At 36.8% G+C, this 17137-nt stretch overlaps 3 protein-coding genes, 1 long non-coding RNA gene, 1 other non-coding gene and 1 pseudogene across 6 annotated transcripts; 4 read left to right on the forward strand and 2 right to left on the reverse strand.

Moving 5' to 3' along the window:
* Window positions 1–113: 113 nt before the first annotated feature.
* Window positions 114–2696, forward strand: LOC105164825 (DNA-directed RNA polymerase subunit beta). Its single transcript, XM_011083611.3, has 7 exons — window positions 114–411; window positions 1002–1044; window positions 1129–1221; window positions 1332–1394; window positions 1585–1680; window positions 1760–1837; window positions 2346–2696. Exons 1-7 carry the CDS (start codon window positions 302–304, stop codon window positions 2430–2432), a joined length of 570 nt encoding a protein of 189 aa, XP_011081913.1. The 5' UTR covers window positions 114–301; the 3' UTR covers window positions 2433–2696.
* LOC105164824 (uncharacterized) lies at window positions 2608–6776 on the forward strand. The gene is made up of 5 exons (XM_011083609.3): window positions 2608–2743; window positions 3115–4368; window positions 5097–5401; window positions 5494–5704; window positions 6129–6776. The coding sequence occupies exons 2-5, from the start codon at window positions 4120–4122 to the stop codon at window positions 6651–6653; spliced, it is 1290 nt and encodes a 429-aa protein (XP_011081911.1). The 5' UTR covers window positions 2608–2743; window positions 3115–4119; the 3' UTR covers window positions 6654–6776.
* Window positions 6777–7100: 324 nt separating this feature from the next.
* LOC105165068 (uncharacterized) lies at window positions 7101–9425 on the forward strand (annotated as a pseudogene). The gene is made up of 5 exons (XR_016065711.1): window positions 7101–7104; window positions 7166–7485; window positions 7984–8282; window positions 8377–8617; window positions 8779–9425. The product of XR_016065711.1 is annotated as an uncharacterized LOC105165068 (transcript).
* Window positions 9426–9508: 83 nt separating this feature from the next.
* LOC105164823 (uncharacterized) lies at window positions 9509–11522 on the reverse strand. The gene is made up of 2 exons (XR_016066212.1): window positions 11095–11522; window positions 9509–10992 (listed from the first exon to the last, which is right to left on the reverse strand). It is a non-coding gene; the product is annotated as an uncharacterized LOC105164823 (long non-coding RNA).
* Window positions 11523–11545: 23 nt separating this feature from the next.
* On the forward strand, window positions 11546–13981 carry LOC105164822 (HXXXD-type acyl-transferase family protein). Its single transcript, XM_011083607.3, has 2 exons — window positions 11546–12718; window positions 12800–13981. The coding sequence occupies exons 1-2, from the start codon at window positions 12302–12304 to the stop codon at window positions 13721–13723; spliced, it is 1341 nt and encodes a 446-aa protein (XP_011081909.1). The 5' UTR covers window positions 11546–12301; the 3' UTR covers window positions 13724–13981.
* Window positions 13982–14079: 98 nt separating this feature from the next.
* On the reverse strand, window positions 14080–14151 carry TRNAG-UCC (transfer RNA glycine (anticodon UCC)). The gene has a single exon. It is a non-coding gene; the product is annotated as a tRNA-Gly (tRNA).
* Window positions 14152–17137: the final 2986 nt, after the last annotated feature.

Consider the following 17137-nt stretch of genomic DNA (forward strand, 5'->3'; position numbering starts at 1 on the left):
CAAAACAAATATTTATTTATTAAAAACAGGGAAATAATAATACTCTCCTTTTTATGAGTAAATATCTTTGTTTTAAATTATTAAATTAATTGATAAAAAAAAGACATATTACGTATAAAATTAGTACTACATGCTTAGATTCGGATTTGGTACTCCGGCAATAGTTTGAAGATTCCGCGAAAAGATTTCAAGAATCGCGGCGGCGGCGGCAACGTTATTCGCAACGCCAAAACAGCGCCACTCTTCTCTGATTCTTCCCCGCCGTGTATTGTCTCATTTGACCAGTCGACAGAAGGAAACGATGTCGTTTGCTGCGTCTCCGCTCTCCGTGCAGTTCCACGCTTCTAAGCCTCTGAGCCTACGTTTCCGAGCTTGCGCTGCCGACGTCCCGGATTTCTTTCCCCCCGAGTGGTATCTCTCGCTCTCTGTTTACGTATCATGTATGATTTTCTTGGCAGCTTGCTGTCAATAAGTAATTTTTATTGAGATTGGGAATTTGTTGATTATGTTTCAGGTGGAGATGTTCATATGGGTGCCGTAGTTGGTTATTGTATGCATATATGAATTCGTATTCGTGTTGAGACTGCTGTTAAAATAGTAATCTTTCGAATTTCCGTAACAGGAGTTAAGGATTGACTGCAGACTCCCATGCATTTTTGGACATGGATCAAAAGTTTGAAATTTGACCCGATTACTCCGTGAAGCATGGGATTATAGACTAGATTCTCATTCAGAAAGATTAAATGGGGTTTTTTCGGTTATTTCATGGATGTTTCCGTATACTTCTTTTTTAATCCTTATTGTCTGCTAAACTGAAGGACGTTAAATCCATTCTGTTTTGCGATTGCTTCACTTCAGTTAAATATGGGAAGAATGGCCCAGTGTTACTGTGTTAGTGCCATGTGTTATTAGATGTGTCCTGCCTTGCTCAGTTCTGTATTTAATTAGTTTTAGCTGACTTACATTATTGCTTAAAAGTATCTTAATCTCCATTTTTGCAGGCTTGAAACTCGTCGGAAAAGGCCTTTTGGTCCAAGATTGGGTGTAAGCTTCAAACTGGAAACTTTTTATTATATACTGCCATCTTTACAACACTGTGATGAGTTCTTTTCCTTTTCGTTGGTGTAGTTTAGTGCAGAGGAAGCTGTGAGATACCAACTTGATGCGTTGATGTTCAATGACCAACCTCGGCCTGATTATGGCATTGAAGTCATGTATAGGGTATAATTCAATTCATTGGTTTGTGGGTTTTGTTGTTTTTTTGGCTTGATTTTGATTTCTTGCTTTTCAGCTAGATATTATCATGACAGTATTGTTATGTCCTCGTACAGTTCGCGGGATTTGATCCTTTTGAGAGATCTACCTATTTTGGCCCCTTCTTTGATTTAGGCCAGGTTAGTACATCTTTAATTTTTACTTACATGTGATGTGTTTTTATTCTTTCTTTTGGTGTTAAAGATAGGTCGATCAGTAGTTGGTAAAACCACAGTGATGGCAGATGCATTTTAAACTGTACAATCATTATACCAATCTGAGTTGTTGTATGTTACTTCTGTTTCTAGTTGCTAACCGATAATGTGACAGTTCGAGAGATTTCGGCGGATCTTCCACCATTCTAGCTATCGAGTTCTACTTGGTCACCGGGAAAGAAAGATTTTGAGCAGTTTAAATGTTAAGGAGGTCAGTCAGTTCACGTTTCCATCTTAGGAACCTATGTATTTACTCATCTTTCTCCTAGTGACCAGCATATATGAAACAGAATTGCTATAAGCAGCGAGTGTGGGTACGAGGAACTCGTCCTGAAGAAGAAGAAGTATTCCAATTTACAATGGTGCAGGTTTGTTTGATTTCCCTTGATTACTAGACATGTTTTCTTCCTAGTATCTCTCTTCTATGGATATAGAATTGATTGGAAGCTCCAACTACTACAATCAGAAAGAGCTGGCATATTATCATTATGGATGTTAAGAGATGAGTTGGAATTTTCATTTGGAAACAAGGTTTCTGTGTAGGATCCCATACTGTGTTGGGGAGAGGAACTTGAGATAGAAAAAATTATCTCATCTGATGTGTATCCTAGCCCTTGGTTGTATGCATGCACTTTCCTAGCCAAAGCCTGCACAAGTGCATGATGTTTCTATGAAGTGCCTAAAAGATATGGTTCTGTCATCTGAGAGAGCTGCAAATTCTTAAAATGTATTTTTTAAGCATTTCGATCAGCTGATTAGTATCTATCCAAACTATTTCATTACTACCTATCTTTTATTTTCTTTCTCCATTTAAACTGAATATTAGTTGTGGTACACCCCTCCAAAGCATTTGCTCATAAAATTTCCTGTTTTCAGAGAGTTGGTGGTTCCTGGGATGGTTATTGGCTAACAGAATCTCTACTTCATGACGGAGATAGCTTTTCTGGTGGTGTGGCATATTGAACCATTAAGTCAGCTCCAAGTTAGCAGACCAATGTATATATCAGTTGAGCTTTGGAGCTGTGTATAACTCACATTTGCTGCTGAAGCATAAATTGCTTGACGCTAAGCTTGTGTATACTTGTATTAGGATATGGTAATAGCAACCAGAAAGCTGATTTACTTGTAAAGATTGAGACGATAGCTTCTATCTGCTTATATAAACACTGTATCCTTTTGTACAGGAACAGGATCATAAAATATAGCTGTAGATTGATTTTCTTTCTATTTAAGCTGTGAGAATACCTTCTCCAGGATTACAATCTTGCTATCTGGTGAGTGGGGGAGTGTAAGCTCTCATTTGGTCAGCAATTAAACCTTTTTCTCTGGGGTTGTGTGTGTTTTTAAAGCTCAGAATGACACAAAACTGAAACCAATTTTGCTAACTAGATATGTAAAATAGAATTGAACAGCAATGACATTGTTATACAACGAAAAACCTGTCAGGCAGATACTGTGAGATTGAAACATGGTAATCAATCACACACTGGCACCAAATGCTTATTTCTTTGTTTGAGATTGGTTAATGAACTTGGTAACAACATACCAGGCTGGTGGGGTGATATTTGTATAAATAGTTATGGATTGTATCGGTGATTTCAAATCCAAATTTCTTGTAGAGTTCATTTTTTGTCTGTACATGCAGGTACACCTAAAGCCACATTCTGCTTCAGTAAGTATCAAGCACATGATTCGACAGCTTTGTACCTAAACCACATCCAGAAATGAAATTAGTTCACATTGCACAAGAAGAGAGACTGCAAAATAATAGAAGTGGGCAGCCATATGGAACACATCACACTGCTTTATGTCCCTTTGTTGACAACATAGTGAAATAAAACTTCAACCAGACATCATGTTGCCAGTATATTTGACGAGAAGGTCAGAATGAATGAATGATGATAAGCAGGTTACTCACCAGCACCTAACCCAAGGTAAGGTGCCAGAACACCCAATGTCATTATGTATACAAGATAGCACCACCTTCCTTCTTCTCAAGGTGGCATGCAACGGATCCAACACAAATGCCACTGTCATAGGCTGAAAAAGGTCGTCTTAGGTTCAGAGATGTATGTGTTATCTCTAGCTGACCATAAATATTGCTCGATGGAATGTAAGGCGGGTCGTTATTGTGTCTATCTGGCTCGTTTTCTTCTTTTCTTTCTTTTGGGCAGTAAAACCTACAATTTCTTTCATTTTATTGACTTCTACTATAATTCATAGGGAAAACCCTGTTATGCTTATACAATGACTTGCAGCCCCAGTTTCCAACATTTGTGCTTTCATTCCGAGTTGATGGCAAAATTAACATTTTCTGTAATCAGAATTGCGCTTTCATTGTTAGCATGCCGATTATTACCGATGTTCTCGATTTACTAATCTAAAGCATTTGTGTCCTGGACGGCAAAAACAGTGGGGTTAAGATTTTAGGTGAAAAAGCAAGCAAACGCATTGAAGAAGTAAAAAGAAACAAGGCTGGAAAAATCAAAATGGTATGAAATAAAACGAAACCCAAAAAAAAGAAAAATCTTTAGAATCTTGATTCACACACGTGTAGATGATGTTTGTGCAGTCCTCAAAGAATTATTTGCGCCCTTGTCTTCTAGCTCCCACCTCAAGTCTTGAAATCAAGAACCCATAAACGCTCAGGATGAAGGCAGAGAAGAGGAAGGGGAAGGCGGTGGTGGTGGGGGGCAGCATAGCAGGATTATCCTGTGCACATGCCCTGATCGCCGCCCGGTGGGAAGTGGTGGTTCTGGAGAAAACATGCTCACCTCCGACGGGTTGCGCCACCGGTGCTGGACTCGGACTCGATCCTTTGGCACAGAACGTCATTCAGTCATGGCTCAAGCAACCCGGCATCCTTGAGCTCACCACCTTGCCACTCACGATTGATCAAGTCAGTGAACGAAGCTTTCAAGAATTTACTTAATGGAGAAGTGGACGATTCTCATATTTTTCATGAAATTCTTGGTTTAGTTTACTCGTAGTAGGACTATTAGAAGGATTTGTATAGGAGATAAGATAGGGGAATTAATCAAGTATCCATTTTTGTTTGGCTGCTATAGTAATTTTAACTTATCATGCCAATTAATTACTGCTGTAGAAATTTATAGGTATGTCAAATTTGTGTCTGAATCTAAAAGTTCATTATCTTGCAATTTCTGTGTGAATTAGTGCCGATTGTGATATTATTGGGCAATGTTTAGCCTCTTTTTCCAGTACACATGCTGAAAAATGAAAAGAACAAGAAACAAAGATGGACTGGGAGAGAGTATAGCTAATCTAATTTCACTATGAACTGATTAAGTCTATCCTGCTTAAATTCAGGGTTGCATTTTGTACTGATGTGTAAGCTTAATAATTTGATACTTCATTTACTATGCATGCTTTGTCTTATTGTTGATATATACCCGTTTAATTAGTATATCCATATTGATATATAGTTGATTGGGGTTTGCATTAGAGCTTTAGCTCCGTGAAAATAAATTTTTCTAGTTATCAGTACATGCCATGTCTGGATCTTATTAGCTTTTACTGTTTCCTTCATTTCATCAAAGTAAACTGTTGGAATGATTTCAAGTGGGAAATTCATTTGTTTCTGCCTGGAATTTTTGTTCATTATAGAACCAGGCAACAGGTGGGGAGAAGAAGACCAACTGGATGCTCACAAGAGATGAGAACTTCAATTTTAGAGCAGCATACTGGTCTGATCTGCATAGACTTCTATACAGTGCATTACCACCAGAGATCGTTCGCTGGGGACATATATTCCTCTCCTTTTCCGTTTCTGATGACAAAACTTATGTGAAAGTAAAGAGTAGAACTTTTCAAACTGGTGATATAGTTGAAGAAGTTGGCAATTTGCTTATTGCGGCTGATGGTTGTCTCTCTTCAATACGTCAGCATTTCTTTCCTGACCTTAAATTGAGGTTAGTGAGCTAAACTGACCGATACCGTGGTTGTTTTAGTAAACTGAAACTTAGGATTTTGTTTCTTGAAATAAAATACACATTTTTGTTAGATATTCAGGTTATTGTGCATGGAGAGGGGTGCTTAATTTCTCAGACAATGAGAACTGGGAAACCATTCTAGCACTTAAGAAGGCTTTCCCTGACCTTGGGAAATGCTTATATTTTGACCTTGGTTCAGGAACTCACACTGTGTTTTATGAGCTGTTAAGCAAAAGGATAAACTGGATTTGGTATGTTAATCAACCAGAACCACAACTTAAGGTATATTCTAACTTCAATCTACATTTCTGAATGATTTCTGTTTGAGTACTACCACCAAAACATGATATTGAAATGTTATTCGTAATGTATTATTCTTTTGTTCAAGCAAGGGCTGTAGGATTATAAATTTCACAATTTTCATAGAAGAGCCCTGCTTCTATAAAAACTTCTGGACAACTGAGACAGGGAGCTAAATAGTTAAGCTCGAGTGAAATACAATAGTGATATATTGTAGGTTTGAAATGATTTCATTATCCCTCTCTTTTATTTTTTATCTCCTGAATCTGGCTTCTTGATGATGATCGTGTTACACCATCACTTTCTACTACTCGTTCTTTTGTTCATGGGTACAAATTGTATGATTTACATATTGTACTTGGTAGATTTGTCCCAAGTGTAAGGTATCTTTTGGTGGTCAAATCAGGGAAACTCAGTAACCTTGAAAGTTAGCGATGAGATGATTAGAACCATGCACGAAGCAGCAGAGAAGGTCTGGTTACCTGAATTGGTGAAAGTAATACGAGAAACAAAAGAGCCATTCTTGAATGTCATATACGACAGTGAGCCTCTAGAGAGAATTGTTTGGGACAATGTCGTTTTGATTGGAGATGCAGCTCATCCAACTACTCCTCATGGTTTGAGAAGCACAAACATGTCCATACTGGATGCTTCAGTCCTGGGAAAATGTCTTGAGAAATGGGGAGTCGAAAATCTAAACTCCGCTCTCAAAGAGTATCAATCTACTCGTCTGCCAGTCACCTCAAAGCAGGTTCTATTTTCACGAAGACTGGGGTGTATCAAGCAAGGTCTAGTCCTTCCTGATCGTGAGTCCTTTGATCCAATTATAGCAAGCCAAAACGATTGCGAGGAGCTGCAGCAAAAGAACATGCCTTTTCTACACGACATTCCTTCTATACTGGGTAACAGTATGCTACCATTGGAGCATTGACCTACCGTTCTTGTGGACCGTTGTTATGATATTTGTCTTTTATGTAACTTGAAGTGGTATGAGTTATGTAATTCAGATACAATCTAGAAGCAATAACATAAGGATCAACTGCAGAATGGATAATCAAGCTGTGAGATAAAGCATAAGTTTTCTTAGTTCAAGTGTTTACGAGCTAAAGCAATCATAGCTCTTTGAAAAGGTTTTAAAGTTCTAAAAAAGATTGAAATTATACTTTATGAAATAAATTCCAGATAATGCATGTCACTATCACTTGATTTAGGACTGAAATAAATACAATAATGATAGAATTATCAATGAATAATTAATCAAGCAAAAAGATTTCCGTGAAATGAAATCATAGAGCTCGTCTGCTACCTGCCAAAATCTTCACATGCTATTATGCCACAACCCTCATTTTAAACTCAGACTAATTTTATAATTGGATCAATGTGTGAACAGTTCAATGAGAATGCAGCCATATGGTAATTCCTGATGTGCACTCTTCCACTAAGTGTTCTTGGTTTTTATAGATTCCAACCTTTCTCAAGAGTCAAAACACACAGAAAAACAGTGTTTGCACAGAGATGAAGAAAACAGGAAGGCAGGCAAAGCAGTGGTTGTGGGAGGCAGCATAGCAGGGATTTCTTGTGCATACGCCCTGATTACTGCTGGGTGGGAGGTGGTGGTGCTGGAGAAGACATGCTCTCCTCCAAATAGTTGTGCCACTGGTGCTGGGCTTGGACTTGAAACGGTATCTCTGAAACTCATCGAGCCGTGGATAAAACAATCTGAACTCCTCCAAAGGATCATTCTGCCCATGACTATTGAGCACGTAAGTTACGTTTCTCCATTCAGGACTGCAGAAACTGCGTGCATCAAAATGGACAAGGAAACTTTATGACGTGGTTTTTTTACGGTTTTGATGAGTAGTTAAAGTGAAATGTTATTCGTTGAGAAATGAAAAATTATGTTGGTCATGGTCTAAATGATAATACTGGAATTCTTGGTGGTAAATGTGATGAAGAAGTTTGATACTTGAGGGGAATATTTATCTTTTTAATTAGGACTCGTGTGCCTATAAAACAATTGATTTTATAAAATGAAAAAATAATTTTTAGCCACTAAGCTTCTTTCTCGTATGATTCAACATTTACAGTAGTCTGCAACTATACGTCTTATCCCAGAAAGGAGAGTCACTATTGTCCATCAAAAGATTCGAATATAAACAGCTAAGTTTATTTTGGAAAAATTGAAATTAGACCTTAATCAATCACTTGAAAAAGAATTGAAGCAAATAAGTTTTCTGCGTCATACCATTACTTGAATATAGGAACAAGCAACAGATGGTTAGAAGAAAATTACACGGACGCTGACCAGAAACCAGACTTTCAATTTTAGAGCAGTTCACTGGCTGATCTCCATAGCACTCTCTACTACTCCTTACCACCAGAGGTTTCTTTGGGAACATTTGTGTCTCTCCTTTGGCATTTCCGACAATAAAACTTGAGTAAAAGTGCGAGCTGAAGTGCTCCAAACTGATGAAACAGTCGAGTTAGTTGGTGATTTGCTTGTTGCTGCTGATGGTTGCATCTCTTTCTATACGCAAATACTTCCGAACTTTAAACTGAGGTTTGTAACTAACTCACTGCTTTTTGTGTGTTTTTGTTCTGAAACAAGTTTTGGGTTTCCAGCGTTTTGTTGCCTGAAAGGATACGTCTCGTAGATGTTCAGGTTATTGCGCATGGAAAGGGGTCTTTGATTTTTCGGACAATGAGAAGTCAGAAACCACACTGGCGGGCAATGAGAAGTCAGAAACCACACTGGCACTCAAGAACGCACACCCTGATCTTGGGAACTGTAACTATTTTGACATAGGTTCAGAAGGTCATGCCATCTTTTACGAGTTAATCAACCAAAGAATCAACTGGATCTGGTATCTTAATCAACAAGAGCCAGACTTTAAGGTATACATATTTTCTACTCTTACATTCGTGGTTCAAATTGAGGTATCTTAGTCGAAAACCTGATGTATTGAAGCTTGTAAAGATTCAGTTCACTCCCAAAATAGATAATAACTGAACATAAAGAGTTTAGTCCATGTTTTTACTTTGATGATTGAACTCAGGGAAACTCAGTTACCACAAATGTTAGCAACTCCATGATTGAGAAGATGTATGAAGCAGCAGAGGTCTGGATACCTGAACTGGTTAAAGTAATGCGTGAAACCAAAGAGCCTTTCTTGAATGCCATATATGATAGTGAGAGATTAAATCAATTCTATTGGGACAATGCGGTTTTGATTGGAGATGCAGCTCACTCCATAAGTCCTCATGGTGCAAGAAGCACAAACATGTCGATTCTGGATGTTACCATCTTGGGCAAAAGCCTTGAGAAATAGGGCATCGAGAACCTGAGCTCAGCCCTTAAAGAACATCAGTCTACAAGACTGCCGGTGGCCTCAGAGCAAGTTCTGTTCTCACGATGACTGGGGGGGTATAAAGCAACGCTTACAAATCCCTGATCAGGGGCTCTTTGATCCCATGGCAGCAAGTCAAGAGGAAAGCAAAGTACTGCAGCTAAGGAACATCCCCTACTTTTCTGATATTCCATCCATATTGAAGTGACAGTGTATACCACTTCCTTCCAGCTTTTGCCATTATATGTACTGAGAATCAGACCCCTTTTCAGTAATTGTATGTGTTGTCTGAATTTGATGATATTGTATGTTGATATTGAAACACACAACATCTAATATATTCAAACTTATACACATCCTACAATTGTTCTATTTCCTAGTAACCATTCCTTTTCGTCTAATCTTTCTTAATACCTGCAAGCCTTAAAAACACAGAGCATAACCAAACAGACGGACAAAATATCAAATTTCAAAGAATATAATATGCATCACATGAATAGGAAATTCCTATAACCCTGAACAAGATTTATTTATACCTATCATCATGAATCAAGTGATATTCTATCATATCAAGAGTTCAACTTTTGAAACAATGTTTCTCGAAACCCTACATTAGAGTACTTCAAGAGCAAGAGTGAACATGAGACCCGTTGAAACCGATTCAAATCGGATCCGGGGTCACCTCTCATCTCCATTCCTCCATTCCCTGATAGCCAAAGATCTCTGCGTGGACGCATATACATAAGCAAGCGAACTATTTGACCCAAGTTTCGGATCAAAGTAAGCGGATCACATACCGGATTCACGCAAATATCCTTGGCTACAGTGTTAAAAGAAGAGGAGTGAAGATCGGAGGAGTCCGGGGCGATGCGGATCGGTTTCAGCAGATTCAGGCTCCCTCTGGTTCTTCGTGCTACACTGCAGATGAAGACGGGCCCTTCACTGCCGTTCCGCTATATAAAGAACTGGAGTTGTCAGGTGGGGCGGCCATTTGCCTGCTGTAACTTTTATACGGTTCTTAGTTTTTCGTGCTGAAGACGCATAGTTCCTTTTGACAAGTGTTGTATCCATTTCTTCATTTCTAGTTTTGCTTCAAATTGGTCCGAAATTGTCTGTGAATTGCAAGCTAATGAATTCTAGATTCTGAAACACACACACACACACAAACAGCTTTATTTCTCTTATTTTGTTATTCTTTTATTTTGTATTTCTTTTTATTGAAGCTTTCATTAACATCAAGAATTGGATAGGATGCTTGAAAAAATTCAAATGATTTCTACATGGATTAGCTTTCCTTTTTCCTCCTCATGGTATACAATTTTGTGATTTTTTCTTTATTATTTTGTTTGCAAAAGTTTGCACATATGCAGTATAAGTTCTTAAGACTTCATTCTTTACTTTCGACCTGATCTCGTCTTGCTTATTACATAGTTAAAGTAATACTGGTACAATGATTATGTAACTCCAGGATATGCACACAAGTTTTAAGTCCTCCTACAGCATAGTTGTCTGGTTGCTCTGACTTACAGTTCTTTGTCACATTGTATAAATGGATTTTCACACAATTAACTCTAAATAGAAGTGCACCGGAATAACAAGCACAAACGAAAATACGGCCATTTCAGGCGTACAACACAGAGAAATAACACCAAATTAGCTGAACCCATAGCCGATACGATATCAGGGGCTTCTTGGTGTACACTTGCTACTACATTTGCATAAACCATTCACCGTTGCTAGACCGTGCTTCATTCACGTGTAGGCTTGTAGCTCCATTATTAATCCATATGCTTTATTTAATGCCGTTGGAATATAGAAAGAAAACGGCATACAGAACTCTGAAGGTGATGAACTACATATATATATATAGTCTTCTGTAGGCCAACCTTTCAGTTAAGAAACAGGACCATATTCCAGCTTCGCCTAAGAAGAACAAAATAGCTAAATCAATATGAATATTAACTGCAGTAGTTACATCAAAATTTGGACTAAAAGAGTATTGAAAAAGTTGGGAAGCTGTAATACTTGATCAGCCTACAGAAGGTGGGAAATCTGATGCTGATGCCTTTGATGTCAACAAGGCCGTTGTCGTCCAGATAGCCAAGGATTTTTGCGTACTTCTTGATATGAGATGGATATAGGGTCGCCCCGGTGTAGACTCCACTGACGAAAATCATCAGGTGAGCAGTTTGTTCGGGCCCTGAGTCCTCACAGCACAACTTTGTAGTCTTCAAGAATTTCACTTCACCAGCTTTAACCCTGATGATTTTCCTGTATTTATCAGGCCGCGCTGGTGGGAGGAAAACCCTGAGTTCCATCTCGACATTCGACTTGTTCACAAAAACACAACAGTTAGCTCCCATAATTTTCTCCTGAGTAAAGTTGGAGTGAAAAATGAATCTTGGAGAGACCTCATAAAAATGCAACTTACAATACATAAGAAGAAGGTTAATTTTAAGTCTACAAGAAAGGACAAACATGAAAATGACGTTGATTCAATATTATAGCAAGATAGGAGCTTTGAGCTTTTCTCATATGCATCATCTGAGAAACTGAGAAGGAACACAATGAAAGCCCCTTCTTTGTATTATTCTTTGTCGTTCTTAGAGCTGGCTCGATTCTTTCTAGAGGTGAAAATGACTCATTTCCTAGACATTGTCCCGTAGCACGTAGCAGGTAAAGAGTAAAGTTGACATTTTTGGACTAACTATAAGCTTATTGACACACAACAAACAGCATTTCTGAGACGGGGTATATAGACAGAATGTATCATAAATATTAGTGTTAATTACGTCGGATTTCCAGAATAAGTTAATAATCTACAAAAAAATTCAAAACAACTTATAAACAGCCAAGGCTGAGTGAATTAAGAAGTTTTTTTGGAACCCAATATTTATATATTGTTCGACTTCATAAAAGAATAAGAAGTAGTTTAAGTCAGCAACGGAGAAGTATATCTATGAGGCAGAAGAGATGTTTTGGCAGGCAACTTCACCTAAATTGGTTGGAAAAGCTAAAATCAGTTGTGGCAATTGCTCTTATCAAAAGCTTTTGACTCAATGAAACAAAAGTCTGGCATGCTACCTAACTGACAATAAGTCATGAGAAATTCATTTCCCAGCAATTATGGGATGGGTTTTTCCCCTCCCCCCACGAATAAAGAACCGACAAATGCTGCATATACTGATACAAACTCAATATCACACCAGATACCACTAAAAAGTTCTGTTCAATGGCTGAAGTTTCATTTATCTGTAAACGAACGGTGAGCAGCACTAAACCAGTGCAAGCTGGACAATTCAGCCCTCTATCAATTCTTGATCGAGTAATGGAACATAATCATCTTCGTGTAGTGTTCTATTATAGTCTTCAAACAAGGAGAAGGGCTGGAGAACTGACTAAGAAGCTTAGAGAATCGATATCTGCTATGCTATCTGCTTTTCCAGTAGTTACAGGACGACTGTTGAGGACGTCAGAAGGAGACTGGACGATCAAATGCAACGATTCAGGGGTAAGAATGGTAGAAGCAAGAGTGGAAGGGACCATTGACGAGTGGCTGAAGAATGTGGATAGAGAAAAAGAGCTCAAGCTAGTTCACTGGGAGGACATGTTTCACAGGCCATACTTCTGGTCTACCTTTTATGTTCAGGTATGGAAGAATTAGCATACAGAGAAATGCTTTTTGATTGAATACCAATTGGACTTCTCTTTGAATTCACTTTATTTCCAGATCACTGAATTTGAGGGTGGTGGACTAGCAATAGGTTTGAGCTGCACACATCTACTCTCTGATCCTACTTGCGCGGCCATGATGATCAAAGCATGGGCTGATGTGACGCTGCATGGTGAGATTATAGCTCCACCTTTCTTCCACCCCTTGCCACCTCCAAGAACAGGAAAAAAGAACAGAAACTTTCACTCGATCAACCACTATAAATCAGCTAAAGAAAATTCAGTTCAAGCATCCGAAACAAAACAAACGACTATTACACTAAATTTCAATCAACAAATGGTAAAAATTTGCATTGCCATGGCTAGAGCTACAAATGCACATAACTCTGAACAGAGCCTGACCCCATTTGAAGCCCTGGCTGCTCTATTCTGGACACGTATCAGCAAGGTAAAGGGAATGAAGAGTGCCTTAGTCGACATGTCTTTATGTTTGGACGTGCGGAAAGTGCTAGGCTTGGAGAAGGGCTTCTTTGGGAACTGCATGGTTTATAACAGGGTGAAGGGAGATGGAATACAAGAAACTGACCTATCTAGAGCTGCCGGTTTTATCAAAGAAGCGGTTTCAAAGACAGATAGAGATGAGGTTATGGACTTGATTGAGTGGTTGGAACAAGAAAACTGGGAAAAGAATCCTTCATGCATGAATGGTTCATGTTTGATATGTGCCAATTTGGAGAACGTGGACTCATATTCTGCAATCTTTGAGGAGAATTCAAGCCCACTTCGTGTGTCGTACTATATTGAGCCAGTGGCTGGAGCAGGGCAGATACTTATCCTTCCATCACCAGGAGGCGACGGGGCATGCAGTAGAGTGGTCTCGGTCACACTTCCAGAAGTTGAAGCTGAAAAGCTTCTTGAAGATGGATTGATTAAGCAATTTGGTCCAACCATTTGGATGGGGTTGAACAGAAACCTCTCTTAGATGGAATGAGGTAAGGACCAAAGAGGTCGAAATTCTTCGGTATGAAGTAATTTGCAACGAAATGAAGTGATGTTTATGTGCATCAAACTGATACAATTAATGTCCATAAAGTGTGAAGTAAGCCAAGAACTAGTACTAGAGATGAGATGCTTGATTGAGTTCCTGCTGTAGTTTCACTTTCATGAGCAGAGAGATAAACAAATAAGCTCAAACATTTGCACTAGTTAATTCTTTTCAGAGGCATTAAAATCATTGCTTAGTCTCGGATATATATTCTTTTCTCATGTAGGATATGATAAAAAAAAAACACTGGGCAAAATGTTCGAAACTTCAGATCAAAAAACAGAAAAACAAAATGCGTTTGCCGGGAGTCGAACCCGGGTCTATTGCTTGGAAGGCAATTATCCTAACCGTTGGACTACAAACGCTCTCTTGCTATTGCCAAAGAAATCCAAATAATAAATAGAATATATCAACTTCATTTATTTTTTTATTACGACAGTTGTTTTCTCGTGTGGGTTGTTGGTTTCAAGTGGTTCATTTTCATTTTTTACTGCTTAAGAATTTGGAAATGGCAGCAGCCCAACTCCTACTGAAATGTTCTGTGCCATATTTCCAATTTTTATAGGGCTACAACTGAAGATGCCATTCTCAAGTGCTCAACTCCAATTTTGTCATTTTATACTACAATTTCTAAATCTAATATCTATAAAATGCCTATATATTTTGAGTTAAATTACTCTGTATCCGAACACATTTTTATTTCTAAACACCTATATACTTATATTTAAAAATAAACAATTCAAATATATTCTCAATTCTCGTACAAAAAAATCAAACACTCGTTTGAAAATGAAATCACAACCAAATGGGTAGGTAATGCCAATTGGGTTGGGTTGTAGTGCTGACTCCTTACTGCATCAGAGAAGGCCCACAACTTGATGCAACTACCTACTTCTATTTAGTTTATTAGATACTATTGATCATGATATGATTGTTGTAATAGTATTTATAGCAGGGATGTTGTTTTCATTACACAGTAGGTATTGTCTACTGTAATAGTAGGTGTTTGTTAATTTAGTTTATTCGATACTATTGATCAGGATATGATTGTTTTAATAGTCTTTGTTAGATATTGATATTCGACATGAATGATTATTATCGATTTATTTTAATTAATAATAGTTCATCGCTCTTACTTCAAATTAAAAAAAAAATTATGCTAATGCAAATAAAAAAGAAAAGAAAGAAAAGGAATCTTATGCTAATTACCTCAAATTATGCCTGAATAATCCAATAATTAGCAAGAACAATTAGCATATTCCATGATTCTATCTCATGTTCATTTGTTGCTAATGCTAATGACAAATTAAGCTTAATTAGACAAATCATTAATCAGGTAGTACAGTTTATGATGATCTCAACTATATATAAAATTCGGCAATTAATAGGAGTAGTATCAGTTAATAAGATTCCTCCTTGAGTCAGGACACGTAAACCTAACCCTATACAATATTCTTCTTACAAATTCTGTCCAATCTTCGCCCACCTTTCATTTAATCAAATGAATAGAGTTGAGCCCTAAAATTTTAATTCCATGATATCATTTAATATATTTAAATTTACATGACTAAATCAATACATCAATAATTTAAAACGACGAATACGTTAAAATAAGATAATAATAATAATAAAATTATTATAGAAATTGACATGTACCCAGATTCGTGGAACTCGAATTCACAACATATTAATTATAAGACAACAACCTTATCAATCGAACAAGACCCATTGATCTTGCAAGTTAGCTAAGAAGAACGTGTTAGTTACAATTCATTACGCAGTCAAGAACCCTATGTAGATTGTGGTGATTAAGGTTTGATGTATCAAATATATTCCTCCAAAATCGAAAGAAATTGCGTGGAGCAAAATCAGCATTGAAAAAGATTATGAATATCTTGTCTGGCTTCATAATAATAAATAAAAAATTTCAAAATGTCAGCTAAATTATAAATAAACTTATATAAAATAACTGCTGACTTGTAGGAATCCCATAACTTTTATACCATACCACGGTTTCAGACAAGGTATTGGGATAACTGCGGGTTCGATTTGCAATTAGAGAAAGTTTTGGGAATCCCAACCCAAAGCCAGATGCCTTTTGCAATTACGGAAAATCTTGGGAATCCCGGTGGGGCAATTATTTTATTTATTATTATTATTATTATACTATAAGTATAAATAATTTATTAGTTTTTAGTAATTGAAATGAGAAATAAAAAAGTCAAAGGTAAATTGAGAAGAGGTGTGTAGTGTACTGTAACGTAGGTGCACATGCACATGCACACATAATTAAGAGGGATGCGTGTACCCAAAATTAAAACTATTTTAAATTATTATTTATGATATTTAAGTTGACTTTGAACCGACAAATCTTCTTAGGATTCAATGGGATTTAGTACACACTAGGGTTTGTAGTGGAGGGTTGAGATCATGATCATGATCACGATCATGATTATGATCATGATGATCATGCATGGATCCAGATGATTACCCCCCATCTCACCAGATATAATTAATATCGGGTTCATGCTTGTCGTGTTTATAATTAACGACTCATAATCTTCCCACTCTCTTGCATGATTTGCATCATTCTTGAAATGCTAATTATGAGACTGTTTTTTTTTTTTAACGAATCGATTAAAGTTACATTATAATTTAATAATTAATAACTGTACCGATTAACATATCAACAATCAATATTATATATATATGTAAAAATTAATAATTATTATTAAAATAACTCAGTAATTATTATTATAATACACCAACAGTCGTATATATATTAATAGGATTTGACTCCATAATTATAATGTTTATGAAATTTTAATTTTATTAATTAAATTAAATTTTATTATAATATTTTATACATAAATTCAAAGAAGAAAAAGAAAAAAAAATTGACATGTAACTTCTAGAAGGGAGACAGACCCAGCTTGCATGAAGCTAACATTAATGTATTTGACTAAATACCTTTGACAATACTTCCTTTCTACCTTGTTTTTTTTAATCGTACTAATGAATTATTATTAATTAAAATAAATCGATTACAATTATTTTTATTAATTATCAATATCTAATAAAGATAATTACAACATTATTCAATAATATTAAATAAATTAAATTTAAACAATGCTTACTATACAGTAAAATAACATTTTACTTATATAATGAACTTCAACTTTATCAATTAAATTAAATCTATTTTCCAGACAATTTGACCTATTTCTATAATTCTTTTTATGTTTCTTCCCCCAATAAATTCATATTCGAGGTGGAGAAGATTCTTTACGACTAGAGGACAATTGTGATGTAGGGTTCGGGGTTAAGACAACAATAAAAAAAAATTCAAAT

The sequence above is a fragment of the Sesamum indicum genome, linkage group LG6 (genome assembly GCF_026168435.1).
Source record: "Sesamum indicum cultivar Baizhima isolate 11 linkage group LG6, ASM2616843v1, whole genome shotgun sequence".
Classification (NCBI taxonomy): Eukaryota; Viridiplantae; Streptophyta; class Magnoliopsida; order Lamiales; family Pedaliaceae; genus Sesamum; species Sesamum indicum.

What these genes read in the sequence shown, in the direction of transcription:
- LOC105164825 (XM_011083611.3), top strand. Translation starts at nt 302, where the DNA reads ATGTCGTTTGCTGCGTCTCCGCTCTCCGTGCAGTTCCACGCTTCTAAG. An exon ending in CCTTCTTTGATTTAGGCCAG is followed by an intron (nt 1,395 to 1,584) that starts GTTAGTACATCT and finishes ATAATGTGACAG; the next exon opens with TTCGAGAGATTTCGGCGGAT. An exon ending in TCCAATTTACAATGGTGCAG is followed by an intron (nt 1,838 to 2,345) that starts GTTTGTTTGATT and finishes TCCTGTTTTCAG; the next exon opens with AGAGTTGGTGGTTCCTGGGA.
- LOC105164824 (XM_011083609.3), top strand. Translation starts at nt 4,120, where the DNA reads ATGAAGGCAGAGAAGAGGAAGGGGAAGGCGGTGGTGGTGGGGGGCAGC. An exon ending in TGCCACTCACGATTGATCAA is followed by an intron (nt 4,369 to 5,096) that starts GTCAGTGAACGA and finishes TGTTCATTATAG; the next exon opens with AACCAGGCAACAGGTGGGGA. An exon ending in TTTCCTGACCTTAAATTGAG is followed by an intron (nt 5,402 to 5,493) that starts GTTAGTGAGCTA and finishes CATTTTTGTTAG; the next exon opens with ATATTCAGGTTATTGTGCAT.
- LOC105164822 (XM_011083607.3), top strand. Translation starts at nt 12,302, where the DNA reads ATGGCTGAAGTTTCATTTATCTGTAAACGAACGGTGAGCAGCACTAAA. An exon ending in GGTCTACCTTTTATGTTCAG is followed by an intron (nt 12,719 to 12,799) that starts GTATGGAAGAAT and finishes CTTTATTTCCAG; the next exon opens with ATCACTGAATTTGAGGGTGG.